This window comes from Tyto alba, unplaced genomic scaffold (assembly GCF_018691265.1).
Source record: "Tyto alba isolate M040663 unplaced genomic scaffold, T.alba_DEE_v4.0 Super-Scaffold_41, whole genome shotgun sequence".
Classification (NCBI taxonomy): Eukaryota; Metazoa; Chordata; class Aves; order Strigiformes; family Tytonidae; genus Tyto; species Tyto alba.
In genome coordinates this window covers 8,067,146-8,089,364 of record NW_024881317.1, presented here as the reverse complement: position 1 = coordinate 8,089,364, position 22,219 = coordinate 8,067,146, and the positions used below count along the sequence as shown (strand labels likewise).

Sequence of the window (22,219 nt, the reverse complement as noted above, 5' to 3'; positions counted from 1 at the left end):
ACATCCCTTCACCTACTGCATTCCTTGTCCTGCCCCACAGGACCAGACTTTAGGCTCCCTCACTTCAACCCTGCCTAAGCATATTTTCCTGACTGGTCCTGACATTCCTCACTGTGTCACACATTAGAAGCTGTCAGGAGCTCAGTAATCTACTGAGGGGCCAGGTAGCATAAGTAAGACTGGAACTCAGTTCCCTGAATACCAATCAGCATTTGAAGCTCACAACAGATGGCTCTTGGTATGGGTTCTCCAGAGCTGGTAGGCTCCAATACATTTCCAGTTCATTAAACAAAGTGTCAGAGCCTCTCACACCTGGAATGTTAGAGTCATCAGTGGGGATTTACAGGACAAGAGAAGCTAGATGTTAAGAGAGAGAACAGAAAAATACTGCATGAAGAAAATCAGTAACAAGAGAAGCCATGGAGAGAGTAAGCAGGAAGCAGATAGTAGGCAGCAAACCTCAATCTCAGAGTTGAATTAGATGGAAATATTAGAAAGGGGAAAGAAGTCACTTGAAGTCATCTCAGTCTTCTTTCTGCATGCAGTACATTAGCAAACTCTTATCTGGAGAAGGGATTGGATAGTAATTCTACTACCCAGTCCTGTCCTGCAATTTTCTCTACCATTGGCACCACAGGGCAGGCAACAAATAGCACCCCTGGACCCGTTTGACAACTCATTTTAATACTGCTCTGCATCTTCACACCACCCTGTTGACATGACTCCATACTGACCTGATGGTCCCATAGCTATTCCAGTCCTACACAGCTCTGCCCAGTCTCGTACACCTTGGCCTGCAGTTCTCTCTAGCACTTTATCCCCTTGTTGTTAACCATCTCATGCTAACTCTGCCAGAACATCTTGTATTTCAGGGCTCAGTGATTGTCATCATGTAGAAGGTCATCCCTCTCATTTGACCTTCATTCTATGTTTCTTTTTCCTATTTGACTTACTGCAAGAAAACTTTAATTGCTTGAGAATCCCTTATCAATCCCAATGATTTTATTCATGATTTCCTGTTAATCCTCAACCAACTATCATGTTTACTAACCTGCACAATGTCTAACTCCTTAAATCAGTCAATCTTCCTCAAAGAATTACTCAAGAAGCTCTGTAAAAGTCAATAAGTATCTAAAATATGACAAGAAGAAGAGAGTCAGGGAGTGTAAAGTAGGGACAACTGGGATCAGACTCAGAGATTCCCTGAACTGTTCAGAGGCAGATGAAATTGGACTAGATCTAGGTATTTATAACCCCTAGCATTCAGTGCTTGAAGTCTAAGCTTTCTGCGTCAATGTTGATAGAAAAAAGGAAATATTGGAATGCACTGTGGGTAGAGATTCTCAGGGAATTTACTTTAAAAAAAAAAAAAAAAAGAAAAAAGAAAAAAAAAATAGAATTATCATAAAATGCATTTCTGATGTTTTCTTTCCAAGACAGACTTCCATGTTTAGATCCCAGCTCCAGAGGACCAGACCACACAACCGTCCCATGTCTCAGTTTTATCACTGGATGAAAAGCATGGAGGAAGCTGAGCAAAATAACTTCACTGTGTTTCTCCTCATGTTTTCTGTAGTACTTATCACCTTTAAAATCAAAACCAATGCGCTTTGAAAAGTGAAGCTGAGATATCCTGTTCTGAAGAGGAGATGGAAAAGGCAGGACTACAGATAGTTTCCTCAGCACCTTAATCAAAACCAATGAGTATTACTTGCTGAAGAGGCAAAAAACCCATTCATTTTGTTTCTCCTGTCTGATTTAATTGACTCTCCTCTGCTCTCCTGTGTTGTCAGGTTTTTTCTTATTTTTTTCTTCTATCTTCTCAGTTGTATAGTCAATAAAGTAGTGACTAGATGAAGAAGGAAGTATGCCAAGATCTCCAGAAGGCAGAATGGAAAAAGGAGGCCTCCCCACCTGTCTGTGTCTGTTGGTCTCTCCATCTATGGATGCACCTGCATGGGTATCTGTCTATACTGTGGCACAAATACAGATGGTGGAAATGAATCATACAGGTACAAACAGCACTGCACAGATTTGTAGGCAGCAAGAACCCACCCCTCCCATAGTGCGTATGGATGATCTGTGTGGTAAGTGGTAAAATGTCTTATATCTTTTGACCTTTTTGCTCCTATTCTTTCATTAGTCCCATCCCTTCTCCCTGGATATGGTCAGCATTCAGTGGAAATGGAAGTCCTCATTCCACACGGCTTTCAGAAGTGCCCAAGGATGATGCTTCCTATTTTGATTCATGCTTGGCCTGTGTGACGGGTTTAGTCCTCATGTTTGAACTAACTGAACTTTGCTCCAGGCAGATGATCAGCAAAGCCTAACTGAAGTTAATCCTATTTTGGGAGGCTATCAATGAGAACTTGTCAGCGCCCCCCCGCCCAAAATGGTTTGATTAGAAACTGGGCTGGTAAGTGGCCAAAACTGATTTAACAGTAGAAAATTTGATTATAAATCAACCACTTTATGCTATAAATATCTGCAGCCATCAGGGCCCATTGAGCTTTCCCCCCATAGCATCTAGCTGCATGGCGGTGATCTACCCTTGAGTAGGGATGCATCTCAAGGTTACCCCTCAAGGCTGAGAGATCTTCACCTGAACACAGACATTGATGGATTGGTAAGTGACATTTTTTGCATGCATGTAACATTTAAGATACCTATAGTAAGCTTACATGACTACTGTTGTATCCCATACTAACTTTAAGTGTCGTATACAGTAGAGTATTGACTTCCAACCCACCTCTACTTATTCAATATTTTACATACCTAAATTTACTGACTAAATCTCAATAAACTAACTACTGGATCATATCTAAGTGATCTCTGACTTCTCCTTCAACAGTCTGTCTTCCTAATCTTATTTTGGCATCTTGGAAAGTGGACACTGTCTTCACTACCTTCAAACATGTCACCGGCAGAGCATTTTCTGCCTACTGAGGCTGGGATGGGTGATGAGGGAATGTTCAGTGTCACCTCAGTTTCCCACACTTCTAGAATTGACCCTCCACTTCTGGCTTCCAGGGCAGTGCTACTAACCAGTGAAAGTTTAAGCACTACAGGACAGAATAGCTGGCCTGAATAATTTGTGCAGTTAGCCAAAAACATTTAACATGCATGCACAGCCAATGTGCAGAAGCATCAAATGATTAAAGATGCACCTCAATTAGCAAGGGCATCACACTACAAAGAAGTCCCCACTTTTGACAGAATTCTGATTTTGTGTTGGGGGACAAGGACAGACTCTAACACCAGGGTTTCAGTCAGGTAGATAAAAGTCTCATGACTGTCAGTGTTTCTATGGACATTTCTGAAGCCCTATTCGCATTCTGGTCTCCTTTGAAGTGTTTGCCAGAAATACAGGGACCACTGGAAAACATGCAGCATATTTAATCACAAAACTGAATTACAGTCAACCTGAAATATGATGAGCAATGCACTGCTTACCAGGCAGAACAAAGAGATATTTATCTTTCTGTCTATCTGCTTAAATGTCTTTGTTGATGCCACTCAGCAGATTCATTATGCCAAGAACATACATTGCTACAGTTTGGAGATAAGAATACTCTGCTAAATTAACCCTATGGCCCCTAAGACAGTGAAAGGAATAAGAAAATCACCAACTTCCCCATTCTAGTGATTACCTCTTGGGAATAAAAGATGCAAGATATCTCCTAAAGCAAAGAGAAAAGAGCTTTTTTATTCAGTTGAAAGGCCATTTTTGCTAGAGATAAGCGTGAGGGTTTCCTATAGAATCAAAATTAATTTTCCCCATAGAGAGACTTAGTCACCCACTAAGTGCTGGACCCAGTGGGCTCTACAGTTCCAGCAAGAAGCTAGTATTAGCTCAACTCTTGTTGGAAGCCAGACTACTGTAATTGTGCCTTTGTAAACTTCACAGAGTCCAGGAATTTATTCAGGCATTTAGGATAGACAAATGAAACTGGCACAAAGGTAGAGAACACAGGCAGGATTTACTAGCAACTACAAGTGCCATATTTTGCTCCTAGACCAGGAGTCAGACACAAGCTTACAGCTCATTCTTTCTACTCCAAAATATTTTATTTACTTCCAGGTGTTGGCTAATTCAGTGGCAGTCATACAAACTGTATTATGCCATGGTGATTCTTCTCTAATTTGCCTTTTTTGCTTTGTTTATATGTAAAAATTAAGATAGAGCAAGCCAACCCCTTCCAAAACTTTTGAAGTAACCCCAGGAGGAAACTGACTTTAAAAAATTTCAGTTTATATATATTCTTTATATTTCATATATAAATATTAAATATATATATAATATAAATATATATACTTTATATACATCCATAACATATTTACATCTATAATATATATATTTAATATATATTCTTTATATTTCAGTTTCACATCATCTTCTGGTCGTAACTCAACAGAAAGCTGGAAATCCACAAAAAACAAAACAAAACAAACAAAAATAAAAACATCCAACCAAAAAAAAACAACAAAATAACACAAACCAAACAAACAATATATTTGCACAAAATTTCCAGCTTGATTTGTCTGACCAAAGAGATTTGAAAGGGTTCAAATAAGGATGCTAGAATTTAGAAGACTTCCTCAAATTCAGCCACTGAATTTTCTGAAGCCAGATCATCACTGGAGGCACAAACATTGCCCATGCCAAAACCAAGGTAGTAAGCAATCACTAATAAGGATGTCAACAGAGAAAAAAATGCATTTCTTCAACACTTTTGATTCCGTTAAATGCACCCTGAGGAGCAAAACAGTGGGAAGCTGCCATGCCCCAGAGGACGAAACCAACCTTTTCCTCTGGAGCACTGAGTTACTTTCAGTTTGGGATATGGCTAAGAATGAAAAAACATCTTGGGGAAAGAAATATAAAGGATATTCAAAAATTTTTTTTTTCCCCATGAATGGGTCTTCTCAAAGAGATAAGCTTAGAATTATAGAATCAAGACTACTTACATTCTGAAATTCAGGAAGAAAGGGTAGACACAGAACTTGTTTTAGATGATTATGAAAGGAACTATTTGCAAAATTCAACTCTGATCACAGTACCCTACAGGTTGTGATGATAGATTTGGGGCCAGACTGTTAATGGAGTTTGAATCCAGAGCAGGTAATGAAGCCTTAAACTGATCATGAGAAATGAGTACCTGGTAAAATATTAGGCAAATCACAGACATCATGCTGTTGGCTACAGGAACTGACATGGTTTAACCATTGGACTATTTTGACACAAGGTCAAAGACCTGTGTCAGTAGATCTGTTGCAAAGCATTATGAACCCAGACATAGAGGGTGCAGGCCTTTTAGAAACCATAATCTGCTTATGTGCTAGAACATCTTTTTCTGTTTCTCACAAAGTTACATGTCCCTCCTTGATACTAACATAAAAGGAAAAGAATGACACTGATTATTTTATCCCACCAGCCACAAGATATAATCCTTATGGTTTGAAGAAAAAAAAAGAGCAGGTGAAAGGTTAAATAAAGGTTAGTTGACAGAAGATGAGGAGGAAAGAGCAGGAAATGAGAGATGAAAAGCTGAGGGAGGGAAAAGGGAAGGCAAGAGGATGACAAAAGGAGGGAGGAAGAGATATAGGAAGAGAGGGGAAAGGCCACTGGCAATAACTGCTGTTAGCACACAGAATTGGCTTAATGAAATAAGCATGATCGGGGATCCCCACAACCTGTCTTTTTAAATTGCTCATTACAATTTTACTGCAAGAAAGGCCTGCCCATTTCCCTAGCCTTTTCCTTCAATATCCGCTGAACAAATGCCTCCGAGATCAGCTCTAGCTAATTTCCTTACAGACATGCAAGCTGCTAATTCTGGGAAGTACAGATAGTCAGGAATATCAAATACAACCAAAATTAGATTAAAATAACCTGCTGATAAACAAATTACTCACCAAAAAAAAATACTGGATTAAGCACCGGTGGGAGCGGGGATCCCTATAATAACATTGCCACCGTGTGGCTCGAGGTGCCGAGCGGCAGCGTCCAGTTTGCTCTTTCACACTGCCTTCATCCTTCGAACCCTTAGATAAGGACTTGTCTGTGCTTATGTAGCAAGTGTCCAGTTATCTTCCACTCTTTCAAAACTAGGAATGGTTTGCCTGTTTTGTTTTGGGGAGGTGAGTTCACTAAAAGCAACAGGTCTCTTGGCTAAGAGTGACAAGGAGGGCATGCCTCACCTTCTACCCCTGCTCAGAGTCCAGCTGGGGTATGCCCCCTCCACACCTGGGCCTCTTGTAGGCAAAGGAGGGCTTAGTGATGAGCTCCCCAGGCCTTAAGACAGAACTGGAGCAAGGTACAAAGACAGATCTACAGAGAAATAGGACAAAGCCAAAGAACAGTGGAAAAAGTAGCAGGTGTACCCTGGGACAGAGAAAAGAGACTCTGGGCGGGATGCCATGCCTCATCCCACTTCAGTTTATCTACAGATATCGATGTCTACTCCCTTATCCCCACACTGGGCTGTAGTAAGCATCTAGGAGGAAGGAAGGACAGGTGTAACACTGGAAAGCTTGCCTGTAACATTCAAGAGTAAAAAAATCTCCTGATGCTCTCATGGCACTTCAGCACCATTATAGATATTTACCAAGAAACATGTTCAGCCTATATAATAACATAGTTCCGTCAGAGGCAGTTAACAGCATGGTGGAGACAGATATAAAAAAATGCAGCAAGGCAATGGAGGAAGGACTTGTTACAAGCTGTTTGCTGTGTGCACGTGGGCATGGCAGGTGGAGAACAGCAACAGGGAGAGTAGCATGCAAGGATTGATAATGTAACTCTGGGATGCTTAGAAATCAGCAGTGAGAGACTGGCTGATGATCAAGCAAGAAACAGCTCCATATTGCTAATCCGAGCTTCCACTGATTGAAAGATGCAGCACTGTCATTAGAAGATACCTAGACTTCTATTCCTCCATTATTCACCATGTCTATGACTATCACTGATTTCCACTATGTACAGGGGAACAGGACAACCAAGGTCACTTCCATTTTGCACTGGATTTCCAAGAATTTCTTCCTTGTTGTGGATGAAGCACAGTTTTGTAGTGTCCCATCACTTATTTCTTTGGACAATCTTATACTTCCCCCTCTGAAACATAGCAGCAACAATTTCCCAGGTACAACTGGAGCAGTAATTTTTTTCTTACACTGATGCCTTCTTTCTTGGCCAATCTTGCTGCTTCCAGTTATGCACCTGTTAAGTGGGCATTTAGCATCATCTTCCGTTAGGAAAGAGACAGAGGCCAAAAAGTTTCAGGCAGCCCCTGGCTCTGCAGGTGGAAAAGTCTCAGGTAGAGCTTATGGAAGCCTGAGGAGCTGAAGATGGATGTGTATGAATCCATCAGGGAGGCACACTGCCATCTGCCTGCTCCCTTTAAAATTACAGTGTGTTTTCCCATTGTGGATCTCTACCAAAAGCGAGAGACAGGTACCCTCCAACACAACTCTGTGTACAACCCTCGTGATCACCTTGGGCTGAAGCACATAAGGATACAACAGCTTTACAGGGAGACCCTCAAGAATTAGTGTGTTCTTGTCCTGTCTGTTTTATAGCCTTCACCCTCAGAAAAATCAAATTTAACCACCATTTCCCAGCAAGTGAGTTACTGCTAGTCTCTAAAAAAGCTCACAACAATCAGTCCACCAATTCAGTACTGTAGCACATCCCAGGATTCCTGCTTCCCATTTAGTATGTATCCCATCTAAAACATGGTAACGGGCTTCTGGGTGCTTTGCCATGTACAGTTTTACCCCTTGTTTTCATAAGCAGTTTTCAAGTGCTTTACTATTCACCAGATTTGATTTTTAACTAAGAACCCCTGTACCATTCAAAGGCACTAAGGTCATGGGCATACATAAGTTAACTGTGACAAACAAAGCTGTCCTGATGCAATCATGAAAAAAGAATTCAACTCTTTTTCCAGCCATGGTGAATTTATCTCTGGAAGAACCAGAGCTGTTTTTCACATGTCCTGACTCACACCTCCCAAAAGACACAGCTTGCTCATTTGTATGCAGCTACCAGAGCAGTCTACTACAGAAGCCTGGAGCTTCTTGTGTCCTGAGCCACAGGACAAGGAGAAAACTAAAAGACATTCTTGACCACTTAGCATCAGACTGAAGAACACATAAGAAAACACAGTTCAGGCTGACTTGTGGGCTCTGGTGCTCTATATGAATCCATAGTACTGGCAGCATTTCCCAAATCCCAGTTCTTAAAAGAACATCAGCTGAAAACAGATCATGTGTTTTCCTAAAAATCACTTTTCCATGGAAGCAGTAGCTGATGTTGCAGCAACAGTGTTGCTCATTTGTGAATAATAAAGGAGAAGAGGACACATAACAGCAAACTGGGAAAGCTGTCTCAAAATGAAGAAACGTCTCTCCCAAACAATGCCTTTGTTTGCAATGGTCAACAGTACAAATGAACATGAGAACCCTAATCTGTGCATCACAGTGATCAACCAGAGTGACAGTGTGTGGACTGCTTTGGTCAATAAACTAAACTCTCATTGGAGTTAATTTTTGGTACCTTCTGTGAAATCACCTGAAACAACCAACCAAAATGATTAGTGTATTCTTCCAGCACTGGAAAGTCTCTATGCTCTTCCTAAAGCAAAGAAAGTGTAAAGGGAAGAACCAACCAAGATGCCTTCACAACCTATATTGGCCAAAAAGAGTCACACAGAAAATTTTGAGGATTAAGTGGCTTAAAAAAAAAAATATGTTGCTTCACTCCAGGAGAAAACGGGCTTGTAGAATTTAGAAGCTGAATGCAATCCTTTTAGATTCCCTAAATCACTCTCAGCTCCCCCCCAACTTTCACATGTGTTTCCAACTCCCCAGGAGACAACATTTCACAGCTTTCCTTGGTAATTAGTCATCCACTTCTACATACTGTTCTCATCTCTAGACCTAGAACAAGCTTCTAGGTAGAAAGCTTACCCTATAAATATCTTGGGACAACAGAATTTCACTTTCTATTCCTAGTATTTACCATAAAACAGGAGTGCAGGAGAAAAGCTTAAACTGCCAGATGAACTTTCAGCTCTTGCTCCACTTTTCCAGCCTTCTCTGTAAATTTCTTTTTACTTTGAAGGCTAATTTTGCTTTTGTATTGCAAGCAGCTGTGGTGTAGCCCCACAACCAACCTTATTAAGATTTAGTGCCCAGACCAGAAGGTCTTTTCTTGTTGCAGTAATGTGACCTTTAAATCTAGGCAGCAAGGTTAATACCGAGGCATTATTTCAAAATTCATCACTTGAGGGGCTGCAACTCAGACACGATCCCATTGCAGCATGCTCATTTAAGCACTGCTTCCAGGGCTACAATTTTTCACAAATGCATTTATTTCTAATACTATGAAAAAGAGAAGGGGGAGGGGAAGAAAAAGGAAGAGAGAAGAACAATACGCCATTGTGATATATTTTAGAGTAGATTGTCTGCAATACTAGAGTGCTCTTTCTTAATCAAAGCTTTATTAAATTCTGGTAATAAAAAGCTAAGTGTTTTCAGATGGGATAAAGGCAAAAAAGGGTAGCACGTTCACTTCAGGAACAGTCACGCCAGCAGTGTGTGACTGAGAATCCATGTTAAGGTCTTCAACATCCACATCCAGCTGGTACAAATGTTAAGCACAGCCTGCCATAGCAGGGTTGTACCCCAGCAATCACTAGATCTCAGCACTGTCTGCATATTATCAGACCTAACAAGCTTGCAGGGGAGAATAAGGTCATCTCTTTTGGACTACAGAAGTTTTCCAAGCCTTTGCTAACAGCCTCAGGTAAGAACATAGTACAACAGCACCACAGCACAGACAGGTCCTGGCCTCATCCTCCAGTGATGCTGGAACAGAGCAATAATCATTCGTCACTGGATGCAAAGGTTCCCCATTTCTTCTACTGTACTGAGTCCCAGGACAAGCACTGTTCCCTAAATACTCAGAATATGGGTCTTGTTTGGTTCCCTCAGCAGCTTGCTCCCTGGGACTTAGGGCACCATCTCCCATAGAGCTGTGTGTCCACAGAGCCATGGGGCTCCAAGAATCATAGCTAGACTTATAGGAAACTACTTCATTACTGCCTCTCTTTTCTAGCAGTGCTCTTTGGAACTGAGGGAAGAGGGGATACCAGGGGAGAATGAGGTTCAACAGGATCATTCTGTCCAGCACCACAGCACAGAAAAGAAAGTCAGAAAGAATATGAATTAAAAAAAAAAGCTTACTTGATTTCAGCAAAGCTGCCAGAGCCTCAATGGCTGCCCTGGGGAAAGAAGAGAGATGGAGAAATAATGTTAATTGTTTTCAATAATTTTTGTGACCTTCATCTTCACAGTCTTCTGGGCCAGGCTTCCCTGCTGGTCTAAACTGACAGCTTATGATCGACTTTGACAGAACTGTGGTGTTTTACACCAGCAGAGAATCTAGTGTTTGCAGCTGACTCAGTTATTCTAAAAGGCTCTTAGCCCTCTAGCTTCAGTGTTACACTGATTTGTAGTGACCATTAAATTTAAAGCAACACCCACATATCCAAAGTAATGAAGCAAGTCTTTAAACTGTTGCTCAAGAGCTATTTCTTTCTATCAGAGACTCAGCACATGCCCACTCCAGATACCAATGCTTCTATCTACATCAGTAGATGATAACTTCTGCATCAAGATGGGACATCCATGTCAGTACTTCCAACCAAGTTCCATTCCCTTCTCCATTTTCTCAAAACAAGCTTTACCCCTGTCCTCCCTCCCACCAGCTTTAACTGAAAAGAAAATGTAATTCACTTTAATTACAACAATGTTTTGCATTGCAGCATCATGTAAAGGTCCCCACTCAGATCAGGACCTGTAAGAAAGATGCTAAAGCTCTGTGGTAACACTGCTTGCCCCATTGAGCTTAGAGAGTAAGTAGCTGGAGTGGAGAGATACACAGAGATTTCTATTGACCTTCTGCATCATTTCAGTGTGCAGATAAGCAACTCAACCTACCTGAGTCATCATAGTAGTGGTTTGAATGGGAGCTGGTCACTAATATTTGTAGCTTGAAAAGCTGTACTGAGACATCCTTGCTCCCCGCCACCTGGAGGCAAATTTCTTCCTCATGTGGTATAATCTCCATCCCACCAGCCCCACAGAACACTTTATTTTCCAGTCATGCTCTGCTGGAGCAAGAAGATCTATGTTCTAACATGGCTTACCGCTGTGAAGTTTCAAGTGCCCACAGCTGATTAAATAAATACAGCTACAAAATCCTCCATGTCCAAGTATTCCTTAAAATATAATCTCTTTACAAACCAATCCCCAAATAAAATCATATTAACTTCCATACTGAGCCAATTATCATCCTGCAGAAAAAAAATAAATATTCTTTGTCATCAAGCTGCTGTTCTTTGTGTGTCCTAAGAGTAGCTGAAACCATCAGAGATTTAAGAGCTGATTCCTGCTGATGTTGGGTCGACATCCTTATCTAATGTCATTTTGTCACTGTTGAACTTTGACAGATTCATTGCAAACAAACTGCAAAAGAAACACACACAAATACAGGTAGAACAGGAAATCAGTAGCTAAAAATCTCACCAGTGGGAGCACAGTCATGCTCTCATTGCTTCTTTAACTCCACCTGAACAGCAATCATTCAGCTGGTGGGAGGAATACTGTATTCCACCAGCTATTCAGCATGCTAAGAAAAGGAATAAGTTAAAGCCACTAATCACTCAGTCTTTCCCTGAATTTAAAGTTTGAGACAAAGTAAATGGCTGTATGCAAATTAAAATTCCATCCAAAGCATTGCCCCAAAGCTCACACTCATGTACGTGTCTTGTAAAGGAGACTACATTACATACCGACATTTGCAGGCTTAAGGTGATGTCTCAATCACATGTCAGAACAGCAGAGCAATGAATGAAGGACCAGAGAGTTTCTGGCTCCAAGCAGAAGAAATCTAAGGATCTCCCTCCTGTAGGCATCTAGTTTATTTTGGGGGTGCTTATGAGCATTGCAAAGAGTTTCAGTAGAGTTATGCCACTGTCGTAATACCAACACTGCCAGCAAAATTCCCATCAACCAATCAATCAGAAAATCCAGACTCTTCAATACTATTTGGGGGTCTGTAAACCAGATTGCATTCAGAAAACTTCATTCGTCTTCAGAGACCTCAGGCCTCCCAAACCACATTCTCACGTAGTGTAATCTATTCCTACTGTATTTGAGTACTCATTCTCTCTAATTCCTTATCACACTTGCTCCAGAAGACCTAAACTCTTCCTGGCCATACCATATAGCTGATCCTTCAACAGCCTTAACTACCCTTGATCACTTCTCCAGGCTTGGAGAGACCTGATCTGGTCTGAGTCAATGGATAAGACCTATTTGTGCTTTTGATGTGACCTGCTAGAACAGGTTTGCAACTGCTTTCAAACCGAAGACTATCACAAAGATGTAAGTCCACCCAGATGGTACTGAGGGATGGAAAATTCAAACATGTCCTGAAAAAAAAAAAAAAAAATTAAAGGTGGTATCACCCAGAACCCAGCACCACCACTCAGCAGAATCAGACATTTTCATAATCACCACCTACTTCTGAAGTGACACTACAGACTTACAGCTGTAGCTAGCTGGGTTTCCCACATCCCAGGCTAACAGCTTAGACATATGTCTCAGTCCATGCCTGTACACAGTATGGCAATAAAGTGGAACCAAACTAGAACATTTAATGTCTTCAAGTCCTGCAACTCTTCACAAGGATTTTGGCATAGGCAATATACAGTGTTCTGTATGTCCTACCGCATGTACTCTACAGTTAGTCATAAGTAGGTGCAGATCCAGTAGACTGACTTCAACAGTATGCATTGCATTAGAACAAATTTTGAAAGAAAATATAACTGAAGACTTGAGGGTAAACTGCAAAGCAGATAAAATAGGTTTAAGAGATAAAATGGACTTACCGAGAATAGATCAAGCCAGTCTAACTTGGTAACTTTATTTGATAAGATAACTGATTTTTCTAGACAAGGAAAACGTGGTATATCTAATTTATCTGTACTTCAATAAAGCATTTGATATGGTGCCACACTGGAAATTATTAGCCAAGCTAGATAACATGAGGATTAGTGTAAGAATTGAAACATGGGTTAGGAACTGGTTAAAGAGGCAATGACAGAAGTTGTGCCAAAAGAGGAATTATTAGTCTGGATAGAAGTTATGCGTGGAAGTCCTCAAGGATGTTTTGAGACTGATCTTATTTTATCTTTTCATTAATGACCTTGGCACAAAAAGTCAGAGCATGCTAACAAAATCTGCTGATGGTGTGAAGTCAGGAGCTGCTGCCAATATCAGAGAGTTTGTAATATCTTTCAGGAGTAACAGGATTTTCTTGAATTCTGAAGCAATAGAAGTGTGATGAAATGTAATAGTCAAAGTGCAAGGTTATGCATTTAGGGTTTAATAAGAATTGCTGTTATGAGCAGGGGCTCATAGTTTGGAAATGAGTAGAAGGACACCCTGGATATATGAGCCCATTAGAGGATGAGGACAAGCATGACCCAGCAGGGTGACAACCATGAAAAGGACAGATCAGGTCTCAGGAAAACCACTGCCAGTGGAGAAGGGAAAGCATGAATGTTTTCATAGAAGGCTTCACCTGAACAGTTGTGTGCCATACTCTGAAGGAACCATGCAGAAAAGTGATAAGGAAATAATTATGGTAACTGAGACATATCTCATGAGAAGAATTAAACATTACAGTTTTGTCACCTTAGCAAAATGATGGTCAAGAGGTGACTTGTTTGTTCTCCATAGACACACCGGGTGGGGGAGAAGTAAACACCAAGGCAGGCAGAGAGTTACTTCATCTAAAGAACAAACTTGGCACAAGGATAAATGGGTATAAAATGGCCATGAATAAATTTCAACTGGAAATTAAAGGATGGTTTTTAAGCACTGAAAAATGAAGCTCTGAAACATCCTCTTGGCAGAGATGGGACGAACAACCTAATGGCTTTGAAAATGGAGACTGAATTGCTTATAATGGGACTGTTATGGTCAGTTGCCAATGAGGAAAGGGTCTGAATAAAATGACCCAGGAATGACTATAGTCTTATATCCCTACATTTTAATCCTAGATAAATAGAAGTGAAATGAGAAACAGGTATTCTAAGCATAAAGTTGGTTTGCCAGGCCAGAAAAGAGCAGCTGCACCAGCTTGAACTGAAAGTCTAAATAGTCTACTATCCTGTGGCTAACAGTGGCTAAGGGAAGCATAGAAGACCACAGCAAAACCACAGTGCTAGAAATTCCAGAACAGACTTAGACTCTCTCAATTTTCAGTCCAGAGATTTCAGAAGCTAGAAATGGTGCCTTTGGGAGGCTTTTTACCTCTTAGATGATTTTGCTTCCATATATTTGCCTGGGCACTTTTGAACTTATGCAAACTCTTAGCATCCACAAATATCCTGCAAAAATAGTTCACACCTATCCTGTGTAGAATTATCTACCTGTATTTGTTTGAAGTTTGGACTTTAAATCAGCGTTGTAATTTACACTTTAAGTCAGCTGTCAGCAAGTGTCCCCAGAATATTACCCATCTTTGATGCTGGACAAATTCAAACATACAAAATTCCCTATGGGAAACAAGTAAGAAGACATAGAAGAGAATTCAGAATGGACTTCCACAGAAAACAGCAGCAAGTTGATGGATGCATCAATAGGCTTACATCAAGCCAGACAAATGGCGTTTGCAGTAATATCGGCATCTCTTAACACCATATGGCAAATCAACAGCATCTTTTCTGGCATCAGAAGATGAGATGAGTAAGCCTGGGACAGGATGACAGAGAGAAAGGAGATAATAAATTGTGCATGAGAGCAAGGACAGGGACAGGGAGGGGGGAGATGGGAACAGGAGGAAAAGTTTAAGAGAACAAAAAAGATGACTTGATGAGCCATATGCTAGACCAGAGAATTTGATAGTGCGCCCAGTGCAGAACTCTGCATTTGTCTCAAGAAGGAATGGGGGAGAGAAAAGAAATCATTAGAAAACCTGCCAAATCTGTCCAGATGCCTTCCTCTGATTTTCTGTTCTTTGTGGTAACGTTAGCAAAATCTTAGCTGTTTTGTCAATCCCAGTGTATCTCAAAGGAGACTCATTTATATATTTCAGAAAAAAAGACATATAAATAAAGTTGCCCTATATTAAAAGGCATAATAATAAATGCTGCTCCCTAATCAGAAAACATTAAAAACTCCCAGTAGTAGCAGTTGAGACAGCCACTCTGAAGAACGGAAATATTTGAAGTGTTTCCAAGTCAGCAGCTTGGATGTCAGGGCAGAAGTACAACTAGCAGACAGATAGACGAGCACAACTTCCAGATCCTGTGCGTAGAAAACAGGAGCAACAACAAAGAAAAACTCCATTTACCAAGCCAAAGCACAATTGCATTAACCAATAAAACTGGACTGCTAAAAAGCCTAAACAAAGGACTCTTCTGCCTAGGTCACCCTTTCAGATCTGAGTTACCAGGACAGTGTTAGCTGGAAATCACTGCAGACAGAGGAGACTGAAAGCTGGGGTCACTCTTGGGTTTTTTTCTCCACTCTGATCTCAGCTTACAGGTTGTAGCACTGGGCGGTGTGATGGACAACACTGTGCCTCTGTTTCTGTCTCTTGAATAGATCATTTACTTCTGTTCCACTCCAGTATTAAAACAGAACAAAACAAACAAAAACATAACTCCTGAAAATGAAAAAACCACTACAAAAGAGGTGCATGGTAGACTGCATGGAAGGATTTTAAGACTCACAGGACACACTGATGTTGGTGCCCACCTGTTTAGGACTATCTTGGAACTACGGATAGGGAACAGCAGAGATGCCAAAGACTGAACAAAGAAATTATCCAAAAGGGCTATGCTAATCAACCCCCAAATAATTTAACCAGCTTTCCTTCTCCTGTGAGATTGTACCTTTTACATGTTAAAACATGAAACATCCTCTTCAAATTATTGAATGAAAGCTAGTGGCTTGGTGCTTTATTAAATATCTCTCCAACTTGATGCCTGATCTCATTCCTAAAGGCAATCACACCTAGATAAAGATGTAAAGCACTATTTTTACAGAAATGTAAGAAAAGGTTCTGCCCCTACCTGGCAACCAGCATGGCTTCAGCCCATGTTCCTTCCTTTTGCCCTTCACCCTGCTATTTCACAGTATACTCACTTGTTGCTGTCATGTTTATTTATATCACAAGCAGTGTGGGGCAGGGACCATGCAATACATATTTGTACAGCATCTAGCACAATGGAAACCCTGGCTGAGGGCTCAAGGTATCATAGTTTACAGGCTTAAATCCCCTAAGCTTCCATAGCCCCAGTCTCTGGGAGGAATTAAGTGCCCTTGAGTGTACATATTGTCTGGCTGCATTTTGCCTCCAACCCCCGGGACTCGTACTTAACTAGTGGAGTTTATACAGTCACAGAGCAACTCACTCAAAAGACAATTTCACATTTGACAACTGAGACGCATTTAGAAACAACATGTAGGCACCACGGCAATAGGTGCTTTATAAATCCTACCAGAAGGTAGATCTGATCCAAGACAGATGCCTTGAATAGTCATTTCCCTTGTGGCCTAGAAATACAGATCTTAAATATGCAGGCATTTGCACAGTGATTTGTTTTCTTTTAATGGCTTAAAACCAGCAGCTTCACAAGTCTTGGAAATATGGGTGGGCAAAAAACTGCTTATGCTGCTGGCATTTTCATAGCACTGCTGGTCTAGGACTTATGCAAAAACACCCATCACGTCCACTTTAATTCCAGCTTGTTAGCTAGGCATTAAAACTTACGCTACAGGCAAAGCCTGCTCACAGTCTGCAATGTCCTACACACTGCCAACAGGTGGAGTCTGGAGATCCAGCTGTTGCTCACAGATGTGCTTTCAGTGTAACGGTGAAGGGAAAGGGAATACAAATCACACGCTCCTTTTCTAATGGTTACTTTAATTCCAGTAACCAGCACTTTTTTTTTATTTTCTTTTCTCTCCTGGAAAAGCACACACTGTGTTTAATACAAATATATATCTTCTATGGAACCTATTCTCTGTGATGCAATTCATTTTGCTGAATAGAATTAGTGAGCAAACAAAAAAATGTAGAGAAATTAAATGCATACTAAACAGTATTTCCTCACTATCTTTGGAGATTTATATGGCTATTAACACTAAGAGGAGGGTTGTGAGGGAAAAAAAAAGTGTGCACAGGTGCCAAAATCAATGCTAATAGCTAACAAGTCTTAACAGCAAAAGGAGTGATGATTCCCTGTATTTTAGCCCTACAACAGATCCAGGAGCAAATTTTGTCCTATCTTGCATTTTGGTGAGCTGAAGCCAATGTGTTCTCCAAAAGACATACTGCTTCTTGTAGAAAAGTTGGAGTTGTGTTGCAGAAGCCCCAGTGTGAGGTCTTCTCTTGCTCTCATGGTTAATACAATAAGCATATCTCAGTTTCCAGGTCCAGCTCAAAGCCTTCACTGCAGCATCTTCCAAACACCTCTGCTTGCCCTGGAGCCTGTTAGGTTAAAATCAGTGAACAGGCATATCCTTCCAGCCTCTTTCACCTCTACCTCCCAGAAAGAAAACTTACTCCAGGGTTATCCTCCAGACATCCTTACAAGTATCCTACTCTCTCTCATACACAAGTACAGAAGGAGAGACATCTGTATCCTAAAAATGCAACCTATTCTTTATAGCTTTAAAATAAATTATGTTCAAACTAGTAACAAAGCAGAACAAGGTACATGAAATGCACTTAAATCCTTGCCAAAAAAATGCCCAGGCATTTCTTACAGCATGGTGCAGAGCTGGCACTGCTTCCTCAAGCAGAAGCCATACCTCAGATTTCCCATTTCTGTCAACTCCCTCTCTAGGGTCAGATGTCACCAATATGGTTGAGGCAGGCTGTGACAGCTTGTCATTCACATCAAGATGAAGAGGCTGGAAGGATCACAATCAGACAGGATTCTTAACAGATTCATCACCCAGGCAGTTTCAGGTTGACAGTGTGAGAATCCAACTCTCCCACCCAAGGGACACATGTAGGGGGACTGAGAAAGGGTCTTGATGCTATCCTTGATTGATGAAGAGAAGCGGTGAGGATACTCATCAAGGCCACATCTGCTAACAAGCACCAGCACAGCCTTACAAAACATCACATACACAAATTAAAGCATGTCAGTGAGTGGGGTTAAAACCCCTCCTTTCCCTAGACAGATAGATGTCTTCTACTCCCAATTGTTACTAGGGAGAAAAAGCCCAGTGGTCTGTTGGTTCACTCCTTAGTTGTCAACTTTTTCAGAGTTTATCATTTCACTATGCCTGACAGCTTTTGCTCCAGAGACCCCAGGGATTGACATGAGCATTGTGCTCACAGCAAGGTAGGTGCGCAGAGCATAGAAGAGAGACCCAGCCCCATCCTGCTTGCTTCTAGGTCCTTCTGCCTCGAACTTTTCTGAGTGGTGCGTACACCCAGAGTAAGACTGGGGAGAGGGATGCAATCCACATGCCTGGTGAGACCCTACTTGCTGCCTGATGAAGCCAAGGACACTGCTTGGTGACATACCCAGGAACCCCCGGCTCAGATCTCAGGGCACCTGTGACTTCTGTCCTCATCAACAGAAATTGAATTGCAGGTGCTTTGCTATTAGGGTGTCTCTGATGGTAAACTTTAAAAGGGAAGGTAGAGCTTGGGGGTACCTAGGACTTTATGATGCCAAAAAATGAGCCTGCACTCACACTATATTGCCTGCAAACATCTGCAAGATTTTTATTTTATGGATACTATCAATTGCTGGCAGTGAGATATCCAAGGGCAGCTTGTGCTTCCGACAGTCCAGGTAGAAAGGTATCTAACATGTCACTGCTTGTGCCCAGAGCTATTTGAGAGCACAGAAAGGAGGCTGGTTCAAAGTAATCAAGGCTAAGAGCCGTAGTTCTCCCTGACTACTGGTTAGTACAAACCATCTCTAAGGCAGCAGTAATCTCAGGGTACAACAACTTTAAAAAGCATTTTGAAATGAAAGGTGCTCTTGAGCTGTAAAGCAGCAGTGTTGGAAATAGCAACCTTTACTGTATGTAAGTAGGCTGCTACAATGGATGGAAAAATCTGAGCTTTCATTTCAGCCATTGCTGCAGTTTCACTGCTTAGGATTTTGATGTTTGTTTTGTTTGGGGGTTTTGGTTGGTTGGTCATTTTAACCGAAGAAATTAATGACTTTCAGCATAACTAATTTTAAAAACGTGTATAATTTGAGAGACTTGGAAAGAGCATGAAATATGAATCTGAAGGACTGAGAAAGCACCATTTTCCTTGATCTTTACCAAGAAACAAGGCTAACTTGTGTGACAACCTTTTCTTTAAGTAAGTCAGATGCCTCAGAATAAAAGGTGGCATGACTGATGTTGAGCACAAGACAAAAAAAAACATGTGTTTTTTCCTTTTTATCTAATGGTACTGTTTCCATATTACAAGGCTCTAGAAATAGATCCATCAGTTTGCGTTTACATGGCACTTCTGTTTCCCCTCTGGTCCTATTCAGATGAAGAACATCCATAAAGTCCAGCCAAAGGAAACTTAAAGCTTAAAACCTCTAGGGAAGAGAGCTAGCTTGCAGAGTTGCTTTGAACATGACAGAGCAAGAAGCCATTTCATGCAAGTTTATCTGCTGGAATCATTCCCCCTGTGCTGCATGACAAGGTACAACTTGGGTGGTTGCAAACTGGCAATAGCGTCATAACATAACCGTATAGCCCTAGTCAGTTCTGCCTATGGATGAGTATCCAGTTACAGTCTGTCTGTAGTACTAAGGCCATAGTTTGAATGAGTGAGTAGCTGTTTACACATCAGCTGCAGCACTGACAGCACAGTGTTACAACCACATTTGTGATCAGGAGCAAGCGGAAAGAGATACTGATGACAATTAATCTTCTTGCATGCAACACTTTCCATTTATCAATCTCCATGTGCATCCCAATTAGGTAAGCATCATTTCCCTTGTTATGCACACAGGTGTCCTAGCTTCAGATGGGACAGTTAATTTTCTTCCTAGCACCTGATACAGTGCTGTGCTTTGGATTTAGTATGACAATAATGTTGTTAACACACTGATGTTTTAGATGTTGCTAACTAGTGCTTATCCCAAGTCAAGGACTTTCCAGTTTCCCATTCTCTGCCAGCAAGGAGGTACACGAAATGTTGGGAGGGAGCGTGGTCAGGACAGATGACCCAAACTAGCCCAATGGATATTCCATACCATAGGATGTGATGCTCAGTATATAAACTGGGGGGAGTTGGCCAGGAGGTGCTGATTGATGCACAGGGACTGGCAGCAGGTGATGAGCAATTGCATTGTGCATCATTTGTTTTTGTTGGGTTTTATTTCCCTCTTTTTGTTATCTTCCTTTTCATTGCAATTATTAGTATTGCTTATTTTATTTTAATTATTAAACTGTTCTTATCTCAACCAATGAGTTTTACTTTTTTTCCCCCAATTATCCTCCCCATCCCACTGGGGGCAGAGGAGGAGTGAGCAAGCAGCTGTGTGGCATTTAGTTGCCAGCTAGGGTTAAACCATGACAACAGGTTAGGCAGTTTCCATATATTGCTCTTACCTAAATCCCAAATGATGGTGGCCAGAATTAGAGCTGCTTGAGCAGCTGACATGCAAGTGAAATGTCAACAAAATATATTGAAGAAAATATGCAGAATCTGTCACCAATTTTCTCCTGTTTTCCAGCTACCCTCACTTCCCATCTCTTTCAATGATTGTGTTCCCTCACATACATACTTAGCTTTTCAGCGCTGAATTTAGTGGGAATTGGGCACTTTACAGTTTGATGGTCCCACCTGATGCTGCCAAATATGAATATGCTTGGAAATACTGGGGTATTTGTTTATAAACCATGAGTGTACAAAATACTGAGCTTAATTGGTACTATTAGTCTCAAATTGAGAACAATGCATAAACATGCTTGAGAAACATAGAGTAACATTCTCTTACAGATTCACATTAAGCTTCTTGACCTGAATTTAAAAGGCATTTTTATGTCTAAACATGCAGCTAGCACTCAGCAGGATTTTTCACAGCCCCTTTGTATACTAGGTCAGAACTACCTCTTAACTGTACAAGTTAGGCCTTTAACCTGCTGAGAGGCTTTCTGTTACAGTTAAATTCCCTTTTATCTTCACACATCTAAATATCTCTAGAGAACTGGACATTCTTTCAGAAAACTCAGCCCTCACTGACCCAAGTCCCTTCAGTCAACACCAACAGCCAGTTTATAAGACATTTTTCAAATCTGTATTGTATGCAAAAGAAATGCCAATTTTACCCACTGTGTGTTGTCAAAACAGAGGACTGCAAAACACCTGTAGAGCAGTGCTAGAAACATATAATATTGACTAGTTTTGCCACAGGCAAGTACAGTAAACATGAAGTCTTTGGGAAAATAGATGTTGCAATTGCAGAGCAGGGAGGAAAGCTTAATAACTTGCCTGGGATTTTCAATAAAAGGTTTAGCAGAAGAAAAACCAGCCTGCTATTCACCTCCCTCTGCCATGCTGTGGTTTCTGTCTTACTTGGCAGGTGGGAGGGGGGAATGGGGATACTGCTGTATTGTGTTGTATACACCAAGAGATACATCTTTGTGGGAAAGAGCCAAGGTGTGGAAAGTGAACAGTTTTCACACTGCCCTGCAGCAGCTTTCTGGACATAAGATCTCCAAGCTGCAGTACGAAAGGCAGAAGAGTTATCTGAGGACATGTGATCAGGTTCCAACTAAATAGGACAGATGTTGCAAATGAGGATGCATCTTCTGCAGAAGCTGTCTGTGCAAGTAGGCTGAGCCACCATCGCAAAAGGCCACAGCCTCAAACAGTAGCAGGTGCACCACCACTCCAGCACCCTCTGTGAATTTGTCCTTGTCCTGTCCTCATCTCTGCAGCTCAGGCACAACAGAAGTAAGACATCTTGCTGCAGGGAAAGCAACCTACAGCCTGCAGGTCAGAGATGAGACCCTCTGCAATCACAGAGCCTCAGGATATTTAGCATTTCAAAGAACAATCAACTACATAAGATGGAAATGGGAATGGCATAGGTAGGGGTCCTGAAAAAGAAAGAGAAGTATGTTTAGTTTAGTAGTATGCCCAAGAGTCAGA

General features: G+C 41.2%; 1 protein-coding gene across 1 annotated transcript in view; it reads right to left on the bottom strand.

Moving 5' to 3' along the window:
* AGBL1 (AGBL carboxypeptidase 1) overlaps positions 1-22,219 on the bottom strand; it is a 209,082-nt gene that overhangs the window by 147,577 nt on the left and 39,286 nt on the right. The window contains exon 6 of the mRNA XM_032994199.2: positions 10,249-10,286. Within this exon, the coding sequence (XP_032850090.2) occupies positions 10,249-10,286 (38 nt within the window). The remainder of the gene's footprint in view (positions 1-10,248; positions 10,287-22,219) is intronic.